Genomic DNA, 13,200 nt, shown 5'->3' with positions numbered 1-13,200 from the left:
TTCCATGGCACAGCTGAGACATTCCTTTTTCAGAATCCTTATGATTTTCATACTCTAAAAGGCTGATGAGGGCAAAGATTGTGTCTTTCTCATTTATTATTTCATCCCCCAGCACTTACCACAATGCCATTCCCTGGTAGGTGCTTGAAATTTTTAATACAAATAAATGAATGTAATTTTCAGGAAGGAATGCAGGTGGATCCCCTCCTTCTGAGACCTAATTCACCCCTAGGAAAGCACCTCAACCCAAAGTCTACACTATCAGCCTGTTGTTGGAGAAAAGCGATGTTCTGGGTCTTGGGGCCAGGGGGCAGTGTTCACCCATTGGTACAGCCAGAGCGTGTGTGTGTGTGTGTGTGTGTGTGTGTGTGTGTGTGTGTGTGTGAGTGCTGGTGTGTTGACGCTGATAACTGGACACTAATAAGCTCCGGCTCCAGAGAGAATTCTAGAAGTCCCTCAAAACAACTTAGCTCATCTTCCCACGAGTACCCTGCTTCTTAAATATGCCCAGGAAATGTTATTCTCCATATACGCTACTGAACAACCAGGTTTATTTGAAGATTTAAGGTAAACTTTATTTATATATAACAACAGTACAAATTGTGTCCTTGGCTTGCAAAATAGGAGTGTTTCATATTTACAATAGGTACACAGTAATATATTAGAATGACAAAAAAAACCCCAGTTTATTGGAACATTTTAAATACGTAATTTTCTTACAGTTTTTATTCCACAACACCTGTAAAAACAACAAAACTGGACAGCTATCGTTCTATTTTCTTAAAAAAATATATAATACAGATTCCAGTGTGTCAAGAAGAGTGGGTTTGGGTAGGAGAAGTTGAGGGGAGAGGCAGGTGGGCTCAGGTCCTTAGTCTCGTGGTACAAAGAGCTTGTCCCTCCCTCCCTGACACACTTGGGAACATCTGCTTTGTAGGGGGAACTACGTTCCATTATGTTCTCCACCTGTAATGCCAACGCAGAGAGTACACGAGGCCTGAGTCAGGGCCTTGACTGAAATCCAGACGATGCCTCCCATCTCCTTGAGGTGAGGACAGGAGGCACGGGCTGCACTGCAGAAAGGATAGAGGGGAGAGTCCCTTTAGGGTGAGGGGAATGCGATGGGCATGTCCATGAAAGGCCCAGAATCTCCAGTTTGCTGACAGGGCTGAGGCCCTGGCCCCCAGGTCCTCCCTAATACCAAGGGTGAAACTTTATCTTTTATCCCTGGCATCACGGAGCCCCCAGATGCTAAAACTTCACTCTTGGGGAAACCAGAAGAAAGGAAAGAGACAGGGAAGAGAGACTGGGGTGATGAAGAGGAGGCCGCCATCTTCTCAAAGCGTGTTCCTGAGACAAGGCACCAGAAGGCCCTGAACTTCACCTCCCAAGTCCCCCCAGAGGACCTGCTCCCACAGCCCTGTGTCCACTAAACTCCTCTGCATTTTCTCACCCACAGAGCCCGCATCACTGAGGCTCAGTTCTTTCCTGCCCGCGGCCAGGGCCCAGGAACCTCAGGCAGGACAGCGTGGCTGGGAACAGTGGCCTCCTCGAGGGCAGCTGCCCGCTCAGTATCTACTGGCTGCAGGTTAATGGGGGCAGTGTGGCAACTGGGATGCACCTGGAGACTGATCAGCCAGTGGCTTTCAAACACTCTCAATTTGTGCTGCCCAGACCATTGTAGTCCAGCTCACCCATCCGTTGCTTCTGCTTCATGCTCAGCAGGGCCAGGGGCCTCCACTGCTATTTCTTGTCCTCGTTTGGTAGAAATAAAGGGAGGCCAGGCGCTCAAGCAGCAGGGGAAGTGCCACCAGAAGAGACAGCGGCAGTGGGAATGAGAAGGGCTCTCATGGCTCTCAGGACTGTCCCCAGAACGAGGTAAGGCAGCTGGGTGGGTCGGCTTTCTTCCTTCTTCTGGCTCCCTTTTCTACAAAACTTGTGCCCTCTGCAGGTCTGGGAGGTGAGCTATGCGGGCTAAGTTGGTGGCAGGAACCAGCAGCCCGAAGAATGTCAGTTTGCTAGAAGAAGGCCCTTCTTGGTCTCGTTTGTTGCTGTTTCTTAGCACCTGGAGCAGGGCCATTGCAAACAGTGTTACGCAGAAATGTTCTCTGAATGAATGAATACAGGAACCCCGCGAGTGAGGTTCCCAGTGGATCCGTGCTTCTAATGACTGAACGTTTCAAGGAGGGGGAGCTCTCTGCCAGTAGTGGATCAGGAATGGTTCTGAGAGATGGGCTGTGGAGAGCTGTAGGAGGGCAAGCACAGAAGCACCTGAGCCCCTGCTGGGCGGTAGGCAGCAGCAGGCCAGCTGGAGGGACTCACTCCACCAAGATGGACAGCTTGTCCATCTCTATCTTGTGTGTGAGCACCCTCTGTCTTGCCAAGCACATTTCTGGGGTGCTTTTCCTTTCCGTTTTCCAGAAGATTGTCTCTTGTGCAGACCAGTGAAACAAAATGGAGCTGGATCAACCTTCGAGAGAGAAGTCCCTCTCTGCCTCCCTCCAAGACGGATGACTTCATGTGGGGGAGGGAACGTGACTTTAATACTTATCCCTTACACAAGGTCAAAATATCTTCACATCACATCGGATAACAGTGGGGACAGAGGCCAATTAACTCCCTCCCCTCCCATCCCACAGGGCATGCACTCTTGGTGACCCAAAGCCAAGCAAGGCTCTCCATCCTTTCACCCTCATGGCCTGACTTGAGTCCAGTCGAGTTTTCCTTTCTCTCAATTCCTTCCTTAGGGACGCCCCTGTGCCACAGCCTTTGCCAGCCCACATTCCCCAGCTCTCTCATGGAATCCTGAGAAATGTGGTCAAGCTTCTCAGGCCAGCTCTGGCGCCTCTCCTCTCCACTGTCCAAGCGGCCATGCCTCCATCATTCTCCCACTCCTCCAAAACCTTCAAGGAAGCATCCCCAGGGGTGGTGAATGGTCACCAAGAGTAGCTGCTGGGAGACACCCGGGTAGATGCCTACAGGTCGCAGTTGAGATGTCTAACTTTTACTTCTTGGTGGGGCAAAGCCCAGGATGCCAGTCTGAGCAGTGGTGTGATCAGAAAACCTTCATTCAGAGCTCGGAAGTAAAAGGAGGGTGGGCTGCACTTTTCTGTAGGCAGCAAAGAGTCCCCTGCTCACGTTCCTCTTGCCGTATCTCCTCGCCTTTCATCTCCATAAATCATGGGCTCTGAGCTGGTAAGCTTTGGGTAATGAAGGGCAAACACTTTGGCTTAGTGCAGAAGGCCAGTCATTAGTATTTCTTTCAGGCTATTAATAGGGCCCAGAGAAACGTTAACAGAAGTGGATTATCAGAAGAAAGTGGCCTTCACATGGCTGGCTGTGAATTATAATGAAAACAGCGAGTTTCCTGAGTATTCTGCTGAATGCTTTTCTTCTCCCATTTGTCGGCTGCATCCAGGCAAGAAACTGGAGCTGAGGCCAGGACCGGGCAATGTCTGCTGTGTGGTTAGCAGAGTGATGCAAAGCCACACCCCAGCGATGGAAGCCAGCCCTCAGAGCTACCCCTCCCCCGGCCCTTTCCTGGCAATCCAATGTGGTCAGCAGAGCTTTTGGAAATTGGAAGTGTTTGGAGGTAAATCAGGGCACAGAGAAGCCAGGGCCCAGAGTTAATTACAGAGGAAATGACCCTGGCCTGGTATCGCTGGGGGTGGCTGGACCCGATTCCCAGCATTGCAGCCCCTTGTAAAGTAGAAGGTGGGAAGGGTAGGCTGGTCCTCTCCTGCTGCCTCCCTTCCCACCCCTTTGCCTTTCTCTTGTCCTCCTTCACACTCACTCCGACGCTGCCTGCGGAGAAGTTGGAGCTAGCTGCTTGGATTCTTGCCAGGGTGGGAGGCCCGGAAACTCTGGTGGCTGTCCGGTCACTAGGGTCCTGCACCAGCGGAGGTGTCTTCCTCTGGATGCCTCCCACTGCCTTCCATGGGGCCTCAGGACCAGGGTGTGGAACTTTGGTCTCTTTATTTGGAAACTACACTCAGGACGGATGGTCATCCATGGATTTAGGTGTCAGCAGGAGAGAGAGAAGCTGCCCACTTGTCCTTCAAACTCATAAGGACATGAGAGGCAGAAAGAGAGGCCGAAGAAGACATAACATGGGGATGCTACAGTCATCTCTACCGAGGCCAGTGCTCAGACGATCAGGAGCTTCCGCATACGAGCGAAGGGTTGTCTCCCCTCTCTAGGCACGAGAGAATAAAAGACAGAAAGCACAACAATAAATACTGCAGCTTCTCGAACCTATGCTCTTCAAGTATTGCTTGCTGTAAACAGTGTTTGAGTTTTGTTTTCTTTTTAATTGCAAGAAACCACTGGCGGATTGGAGCAGAATCCAAAGCCAAACACCTATATCCCCAGGTCAGCTCTCAAATGGAATCTCCTGGAGGCCTGGCCCACGCGCCTCCAAGGCCTTTCCCCAGGGTGCCTGGTTTATGACAGTGACGGATGTAAGGCAGAGCTGCCCAGCATCCTCAGGGAGGCCAGGCCTCTGGTCTCGGAGAGGCCCACCTCTCCCCCGCTTCTGGTAGTAAATTTAGGGAAACCCAAAGGAAAAGTACCAAAATCAGCTCCTCATTTGTTGAGGTTTGGGATTAAATAAAACAAAACAACCAAACAGTAGCAAAATGCATTGGTACTCGACAGACACATACGTCCTCTGGAGATGAGAATACACAGGTGTGCGTATGTAAAGCTGTTTCCAGTCAGCCAGGTGGAGCCGCTCGATGGCTTTGCCACTTGTGCAAAGGCTAGTGAGTCCTTCCCCACCTCTTACGGCTGCCGGGATAATTTCGGGTCTCACTGGCCTCTCTTTTTGCGAAGTGTTTAGTGCCAACTTGTGCTCATGCTTCTCCTCACTTTTTTAAAAAAAACAATTCCAAAGTTAAGGAAACAATCATTTTTCCCTCTGCTTGCTCTCAGCATCTCTCTGTAGGCTTTTTCCGGCATTGGGAACCAGGAGTTATACGAGGAAGGAGGGACAGGGGTAAAAGAAGGAAGGGGGACAGAAATCAGAATTAAACGAAAGTTGGACGGGATGAACAGGGAAGCTTTTTGTTTTGTTTTATTTCTGGTTTTCCTTTTTCTTAAAAAAAAATTAAATAAAGTTCTCATTATTTCCCCAATATACACTGAATGAGTTTTCATGCAAAGCAGCAGTCACAGAGGCAGAACCGCGCTCAGTCGTGCCTCTCAGCTTGAAGAGCCACCTCCTCCGGGTCCTGGCGTCCCTCTCGTCCTCGCCGCGGGGGGGATGGGGTGGATGACACCCCCGGTCTCTCCCTGCAGGAACAGGCTGTGACGGAACTTGGCTGGCGTGGGGAGAGGGGTCCTCCCCTCTCCCCGGGAGGGGGTCTCAGGGGACAGCGAGCGCTGGGGCCTGATCCCCTTCACTTGTCCTTCCTTCTGAGATGCTCAGTGTGACAGCTTTCACGGGTCCCTCTTCCCAGGAACAGGAGGCTCCATCGCTCAGCTCTCAATGGACATGGCGTGTATGAGCTGTTCCACCTTGTATGCCAGCCGCTGTCGCCGGGCCTGCTCGTCTTGCTGGAGTGCCCCAATGAGCTGAGGAAGAAAAGCGAAGTGGGGGGGGCAGACTCAGCATGGAAGAGGCCATTTTCCAGAATCCTATATCCTTCTATCTGCCTTTCCCTTCTGCCCTAATGAATATAACCGTAAATAATGTAAACGATTAATTGAATGTATGTATGACATACATATGTCATACATACATGTATGTGTGTGTATGTACACATCTAAAGTATTTAAAATGACATTTAGCCTATAGCAAGTACTACATGTTAGCTATTATTATTACTACGATCATGTTCAGGTACAGTGCTAACGCATGACTTGTGAATTCTCTGGAGCTGTCCTCTTCAGGATCTAGTCATGTCCACCTGTCCGTCTGAAATGTAACTGACAGCATCTGCCCAACTGCAAAGAAGGGTCTGATTCATTGTTTAAGACTGGGTGAAATTAATCGTACACTTTGAACTGAAAAACAATTACATTATTAAATAAAGGCGTGGTATATTGCATGAACAATGAAGGCAAGACAGTGGAAGGTGTGAGAAAGCGCTGAATGAATCAGGAGAGGATCAGCTGCCTTCTAAAAGCACGGTGATGACTTTTTGACTCCGTGAATGTGTTTTCTGAATTACCCTCCGTTGCTGTTACTAAAGGATGGAGCCCTGCTTTTTGTTTAACCTGCTTTGCCCCCTGAGTGCGTCCTTCCCAGGGCCCTGACTCACCTCTTCGCTGTACTTGCTGACGTAGGAGTAGATCTCATTGAGGGCACTCAGCATGTTGAACTCCACGGCGTGCAGGCGGGACTGCTCGGCGAGGTAGGCGTTCATGTCCTGGTCACTGATGGCGGGGAGCTTGGCGATGTCTGCGTAGTATCTGCCATACAGAGGACAGGCTCCTTGGTGGGGACTCAGCAAATACTGCCTATACCTACCCTGGCCCCAGAACCCTTGAGACCACAGTTGTCCCCAACTGCTCCTGCTTCCCTACTTCTCTTCTGACGAAGCTTCCTCTGGCCTCTTCCCTCAAGCTGAGGTTGGGGCCTGGAGGCTGGTTTTCCCTAAGGTTGGGGCCTGGAGACTGGTTCTCCCTAACGACTAACTTTCCAGGGCAGTTAAAAGCCCAGACTCTGACCAGACTCCTTGTATTCAAATTCCAGCTCTGCTACCTGCTAGCTGTGTGACCTTGGGTAAGTTATTTTGCCTCTCTGTGCTTCAGTTTCCTCCTCGGTAAAATGGGGATGATAATAATACCTACTTTACAACTCTGCTGGATATTTTAGTGAGGTGATACATACAACATCTTTATCACAGTGCTGGGTGCTTAGCATGTGCTCAGTAAATGGTAATTAGAATACTAATGATCTGACTTGAAGGGTACAAAGCTTCCCTTTCTTCCCCCAGCAGGAACTTTGGACAAGAGAGAAAAAGGTGATCGTGAGGTCCCAAAGGCACCACAAACATGGTTTTGAGTCCTCGGTCAGTGAAGCCCAGAGGAGGGAATGCAGCAGGCATTCAGGGCCACGGGCCTGTCCTGAGGGTGCTACTGACCTTTCCACCCAGCTCTTGTAGCTGGGGATGTCCTTGGCATAGAGCAGCTTGTTGGAAGGGGAGTCCTTGCCCAGCCGGTGCTCTGATGTTGAACAAGAGTCCATGAAGGTCTGGGCCACCACAGAGAGGCAGGCGTCCGTGATGCTGCCCTTGTGGATGTCAAAGACAAACTGGGGGTTCTTGATCACGTTCACCCAGAAGCGCAGAGGGAGGCTGTAGGAAACAGCAGAGCAGAGTCTCAGGGCTGTACCTTGGCCGTGCCCCATGCTGTTCACTAACATTCCTCCCTCCCCCACAAATGCCAAATTCTCTCTGGAAGGGCAAGAGAATGAAGTCACAGGAAACTGGTCCAGCCAGGGCTGCCAATTTAGGCTAAGCTGTTACTGACGCTGGGAGAAAAGGAGAGGCACTATTGCACCCTAATGGGGTGCTGACCCTGTTCTCTAACAACTGAGAGGTGGGCGTGGGTGGCTTCGTTCCCTCCTGGAGGTCTTTTCCAAAGGCCTCTGTGTCCCCAGGTAAGCCCAAGTACAGAGGGCTGCACAGTTTTCTCAGAGCTTCAAACAAAGCCCCCAGGCTCCCGGAGTCCCTTCCCAATGCCTGTGGCCATTATCCAGAAGGATGCAGTGGCAGCCCCAGCACGGGCTCCGAGTGGGCACAAAGGGCGCCACCTGTGCTCCCCACCCGGCCCGGCCGCCCAGCCGCTTCCCAGGGCTGGCCCGGCCTGGCTGGGCTGAGGAATGGGCTCCCCTGGGGGCAGTTCTTTCACGACTCTCCCCGGGGCCTTCTCGGATCTGGTCAGGGGCAGAGGAAGAAGAGGAGGCCATTGTTGGCACGCTGGGAATGTCTCACTAGGACTCCGAGTTTTTCCCACCCCAAGAGGAACTGATCAGTCGTTAGGAGAGTTCTTTCTGCAACTTGGGAATTTATAATCGGAGGAGAATGCTTTTTCTCTGCTCCTTAGGCCATGAGGAGGATAAGTCCATTTACTCCCCTTCAAAACCAGAACAGCTGCTGTTTCTGCTGCCTTTTCCAACTTGGCCCTCTCCTCCAGCTGCCTGCAGGCCCTTAACTCTTTTGGATCCTCTGTGGAATGAGCCCTGTCCCCGGCTTGTCCTTCGGGCCTGAGATGTTTCAGCCATCCAACCTCCCTCCCCCGTCTCCTTCATTTTCTCTTGATTCTCCTGGACCTCAAACTTTCCCAAATGTCTCAGTTCATGCCAAGTCTTGGGAAAGATCAGCTGTGCCCACTCCAAGTCCTTCCATTATGATTTCTGCTTATCTTTCCAAATGTAACGGGATCACTCACTTTCCTTAACCTGGAGGGAGTGGCCTGGGCTGAGAGGTGACTCCTCTCTTCTACCTCCCCTTCCCCCGGCAGCTTTGGAAGCTTCTAATAGTCTTTCCTTGGACATTAGGGACCTGAGGTCTGGCTAAGGGGACTCTCCCCACCACAACTGCAGAGTCTGCTCTCCAGGTTAGAGCATTTGTATGACTTGGGCCTGGCCAGAAACAGAGGGCACAGAGATGGGGATAATCCAGAACATCCTCTCGATTCCCTTGAAATTGCCACTCCCAGCGCTGGACTGAGGATCCGCTTAAGCAAAGGGAACAGCCATGGCCCTGGCCCTGGGAATGCAGATGAATGAAAGGCCTGTCCCAGTGACGTGCACTGGAGGCTCCTCACCCCACGACCACCAGAGCCTCTTCATTTCACTCCACTGTGATCAAAGCTGCAGACTTTGGAGCGCTTGGCAACCACAACACCCCGGAAAAGAAGGAATATATGGGGTTCGGGGTTGGGTTTTTCCAAAGTGTTTTGCTGGTTGCTAGGACTTTTGATTTCCAAATAACAGCCGGGGCCCATCTGTGCCGGCTCTGTTTTCCGAGGAGATGGCTGACTCCAGACAGCTGTGTGGGCTGTCTGCCCAACCCAAATGCCTGGACCCCCTCTCTCCCCTCTCTGTGCTCTTTTCCTGAAGGAAGGCTTTTACTCCGGCTCTTGGCCAGGCCCTTTGTGACCTGAAAGTCGGTCTTCAGCGTGGTCTGTGGTCCAGGTTCAAAACCCAGGAGAGAAACGTCTTGTGTGAAGAGCCCGCAGGAGCTGTTTCTCCCACTGCTGGGTTTGGCTGCGGAGGTTACCTTAGGGGAGACAGTCACGCCTGCAGGACGTCCTGCCTGCTGCTTCCTGAAAGCCATGGCGCCGGGGTAATCACTTGGCCTCAAGGGATCACGTTTGCAATGACAACCTCGTAGTTGGTGGGCTCAAGTCTACAGCAGGTGCAAGCTCTCTCCCAGCACTGGCCAACTTCCCCAGGGTCTAAGTTTAATTCAGGGCTTCCCCATTTCAGGAAGTGCCTTAGGTTCTGCCGTGCTCAGAATGCCCCACAACGCCTGTCTGTGAAGCTCTGCTGCTAGGTCTCAGACGTGGCTCTTTGTGCAGGTTCCTCCAGCTCCCTTTCCTAAGAACCAGAAGTTAGGGAGGACGAGGCACGTCCCGGAGAAGGCTCTGAGCCTGGAAGGGCAGGGCTCTGTCCTGGTGCCAGGCTCTATGCCCAGCAGGGCCCACTTGGCGCCTGGGGACCACATCTGCTCTGCGGAGCATATGTTTGTCCCGGGAGCCTTGGATTACTCAGCCACAGCAGAGAACAGGCTCCGCCCATCTCCCTGGTCCCTGCTAGTTCTCACGCCCCGCAGCTTGCAGCCTCGCCAGGCTGCAGCCCTCCCTGGGCTCCCCAGGGGGTTACCAGTTGCTCTTCCAGGTGTGCCGCACATCTGTGTCGTGGATGCTGTGTCTGTCCGCCTGCTCATCCAGGAAATCGAACATGTACTTGATGGCCAGGGGGAGAGCGCTGCCCCGGTGCACGGTGCTGAACAAGGTCTCAAACAAGTCGTCCACGAACTTCTGCAGCGTGCCCTGGCGGAGGGGTGGTGGGAAAGTATGAGGTGGGGGAGGGGGACGGGCAGCAGGCGGGCAGACCAGATGGTGCCTTGGACCGATCCTGCCTTGGAGATTTGTCTACAACGCCAGGCTGTGCAGAGTGTGGTGGGAGTGGGGGTGGGGGTGGGTGTTAGGGAGGTGGGAGGGACTGAATGGGCTGCAGATTCCTGGCCAGAACCTCCTCCAACCTGCGGCCACATGCCACATTTCTGCTTGTGTCCGTGGCAGGCGGGTGTGGGTGTGGGGAGTGGGACTGAAGACAGCAAATGCTCTGAGCCCAGGCTTCCAACGGGGAATGAAGGGCACAGGCTGGTACGAGAGGGTGTCTAAAGAACAAAATGGAGGGCTGGACCTCTCCAGCGGGAACAGGGCAGGACTGCAGAGGGTCTCACGGGAAGGTGTGAAGGGCTCACCATGTTAGTGGCCTGGGATAAGCGGTGTCTGGAGTGGGAACTGGGTGAAGGGTCCAGGTCCAAGAACACTGAGACACAGCCCTGATCACAGGGCCTTGGAGGGTACCTGGGGCAGGGACAAGGCTGGGCCTGGGGCCCACAGTTTGCTCGTTCAAAAATCACCTCTGAAGGTCAGGAAAATGTCCAACCTTTTGGTGTCTCTTTGTTGGTCTCTTATTAGCATATTAGGCAAAGCAAAATTTGAGACACATGGTCTGATGGTGTATTTCTGAGGCACTTCAGGGAGCAAATCTGAGATGCCACTGTATTAGAATTTCAGCCACATTTTTGTGGGGTCAGTGGGGGACAGTCCTGGCAAATACGGGCTGGATGATTGCTATGCATATACAGGCAAACTTTTCTCTGCTAGGGAGGCTAGAACACAGCTTTAGATCATAGCTTCCAGCACTGCTGCTGCCTCGCTTCCATGAGCATCTGGGGTTAGATGAGATGGGATGGGGAAAGGGAAGCCTTCTCTTGGACACCAGAAGGACCGGGCCTTCACGCTTTTCCTCACACTGTGGCCAGAAAGTGGGTAGAAAAGACACTGATGGAGGAAGCTGGCATATCTGTCCATCTAATACCAATAGAAAACCCCAATGATTTCCTAAGGGGTGTAGGGGCCCGAGGTGAGACCGTCGATCCTCTGAGGAGTAATGGCGGTCCTGTAGGGTGAGCCAGGAGGAAAGATGTCATTGTGATTTTTGCCAAAGGGTAGAGAACAGCAGTGGCCTGATCTCCTGGGAAGCCTGCCCCAGACCTGGGCCTGCTTGTCCAAATGCGTTACCTTGAAGGACAGACTCCATGCTGTCCTTCCTATGCTGTGGGCTGGGTGGGGGGTAGGACACACCACTGAAGAGGCCTTCCCCGGGCTGGGCAGGGCAGGAATTACCTTGGTGGCCAACAGCCGGGTCAGGTAGATCTCGGACACCATTTTGCTGCCCCGGTCACCCTCCTTCTGGTCCCCATGGTCGTGGTTCTTCACCAGATGCCACACCTTGACCCCACTCTCCAGGTCTGGGGTGATCATGGGGGCCCGAGACCGCAGGCTGTCGGGACTGCCTGTGTACCTGAAGGAGGAGTCTGAGGAGAAGGGGGCAGTGGAGGCCTGTGAGCGACTAATTGTATCATCCTGGCTTGTAGAATCCTTCTAGAATCCCTGCCCACCTGCTGCACTCACTCAGAATAAACCAGTTTCAATTGGAAGGGGACCCTTGGGGTTTCATATTTGGTGGGTTATTTTATCGATCCTTGGTTGGCATGAGAACAGCCTGAAATCTTTTCGTCAAAAGAGGACCTAGAAATTCTGTGAGCTGGAGTGGCCCTTGGGAATTTGGGAGTCCCTCATTCCCGGATGCTTCCAGCAAAGAACAATCAATAGGGAAAATGTCAACCAGATATTCTCATAGAGGCTTTAATAAAAGTCTGGATACTAAGGGCTGTGAGTGGAAATGCTCCCTCTCGGGAGTCGATGAGTTCCTTCTTACTTGGGGCCCAGAATATAAAATTGTCTGAGCCCCTTTTGGAGCTGCCAGCTTCAGTCCTGAGGGTGTCCTTCAGCTGGACAGCCCAAAGCCTAGTGCTATACAGAACCAGAGGAAACAGAGTCAGAGAGAGTGAAACACCACAACCTCATTGCCCAGAGGGCACTGGGGGCCCTAGCACTCCTCAGGGGTGGAAGGGCTAGGATGGCCAATTGACTGCCCAAATTGGGACATGACTGAGAGCTAAAGGGGGCACTGTTAATAATTCAGTCAGGACGATAAGCATAAACTGGGACTGGGTTATGTGAACCCCCCCATCCAAGAGCCTCCCTGGGTGTGGGCCCTTCAAACTCCTTCATCAGACCTGGGCTATCAAAGGAGAGGTGCCGGGTACCACCTGCTGCCACAGCTCTGAGGAGACAGGCTGCTCCGAGGATGACTGGTCCAGGGAGAAAGGGAAGCCTTTGACTGCAGGCTGGCAGCAGCACGGGGCTCCTGCTGTCAGAAGGGACGGTGAGTAGCCCCTGGGGGCCACAGAAGACTCCACTGGCTGCCCAGGCTACCTTTCTGGTCCTCACCGTATCTGCTGATGGACGTCCGGGAGATGCTGGCAGAGGCAGGGATGTTGTAGGAGGAGGTCTGTTTGGGGACCAGAGCCACCACCGATCTGTCTGATACCTGAGAAGGGTATGAGAGACACAGTTCAGGTGAATGTTGGTATCTTGGGGAATAAAATTGTCAAGTACTTCTAGAAAGCTATGGAATGGGTTTAGGTAGAGCGTAAGGAGATCAGAAATGCTACAAATAACAATTCCTGCTTTTCAATATGGTAGCTACTTGCCACCTGTGGCTATTGGGCTCTTGCAATCCAATCAGTCCAAAGGGAGATGCCCTGTAAGTGTCTGAGCTCAGGTACGCTATAAATATACAATACGCACTGGATTTCAATGACTTAGGATGAATAAAAGTATACAAACTGTCTCATTAATAATGTTTATATTGATTACATATTCAAATGACAATTATTTTAGTTCAGTTGTGTTAAATAAAACATTAACATTACATTATTCCGCTTATTCTTACTTTTTAAATGTGACTAGTAAAGAATGTAAAGTTATACGTGTGGCTTGCATTGTATTTCTATTAGAGGGAGCTAGTGTAGCCCAGCCTGCCTTGAGCTCTGTGAGTTACATACAACTATCCCCATTTTAGAGATGAGGAACTGAAGCATTGAG

General features: G+C 52.0%; 1 protein-coding gene across 1 annotated transcript in view; it reads right to left on the bottom strand.

Moving 5' to 3' along the window:
- Positions 1 to 553: 553 nt before the first annotated feature.
- PLXNA2 (plexin A2) overlaps positions 554 to 13,200 on the bottom strand; it is a 221,125-nt gene continuing 208,478 nt past the window's right edge. The window contains 6 exon segments of the mRNA XM_032634123.1: positions 554 to 5,574; positions 6,264 to 6,414; positions 7,089 to 7,301; positions 9,836 to 10,005; positions 11,374 to 11,564; positions 12,544 to 12,643. Of these exon segments, the coding sequence (XP_032490014.1) occupies positions 5,479 to 5,574; positions 6,264 to 6,414; positions 7,089 to 7,301; positions 9,836 to 10,005; positions 11,374 to 11,564; positions 12,544 to 12,643 (921 nt within the window). The 3' untranslated portion in view covers positions 554 to 5,478.

Source organism: Phocoena sinus, chromosome 1 (assembly GCF_008692025.1).
Source record: "Phocoena sinus isolate mPhoSin1 chromosome 1, mPhoSin1.pri, whole genome shotgun sequence".
Taxonomy (NCBI): Eukaryota; Metazoa; Chordata; class Mammalia; order Artiodactyla; family Phocoenidae; genus Phocoena; species Phocoena sinus.
This window is presented reverse-complemented; position numbering and strand designations above follow the sequence as displayed.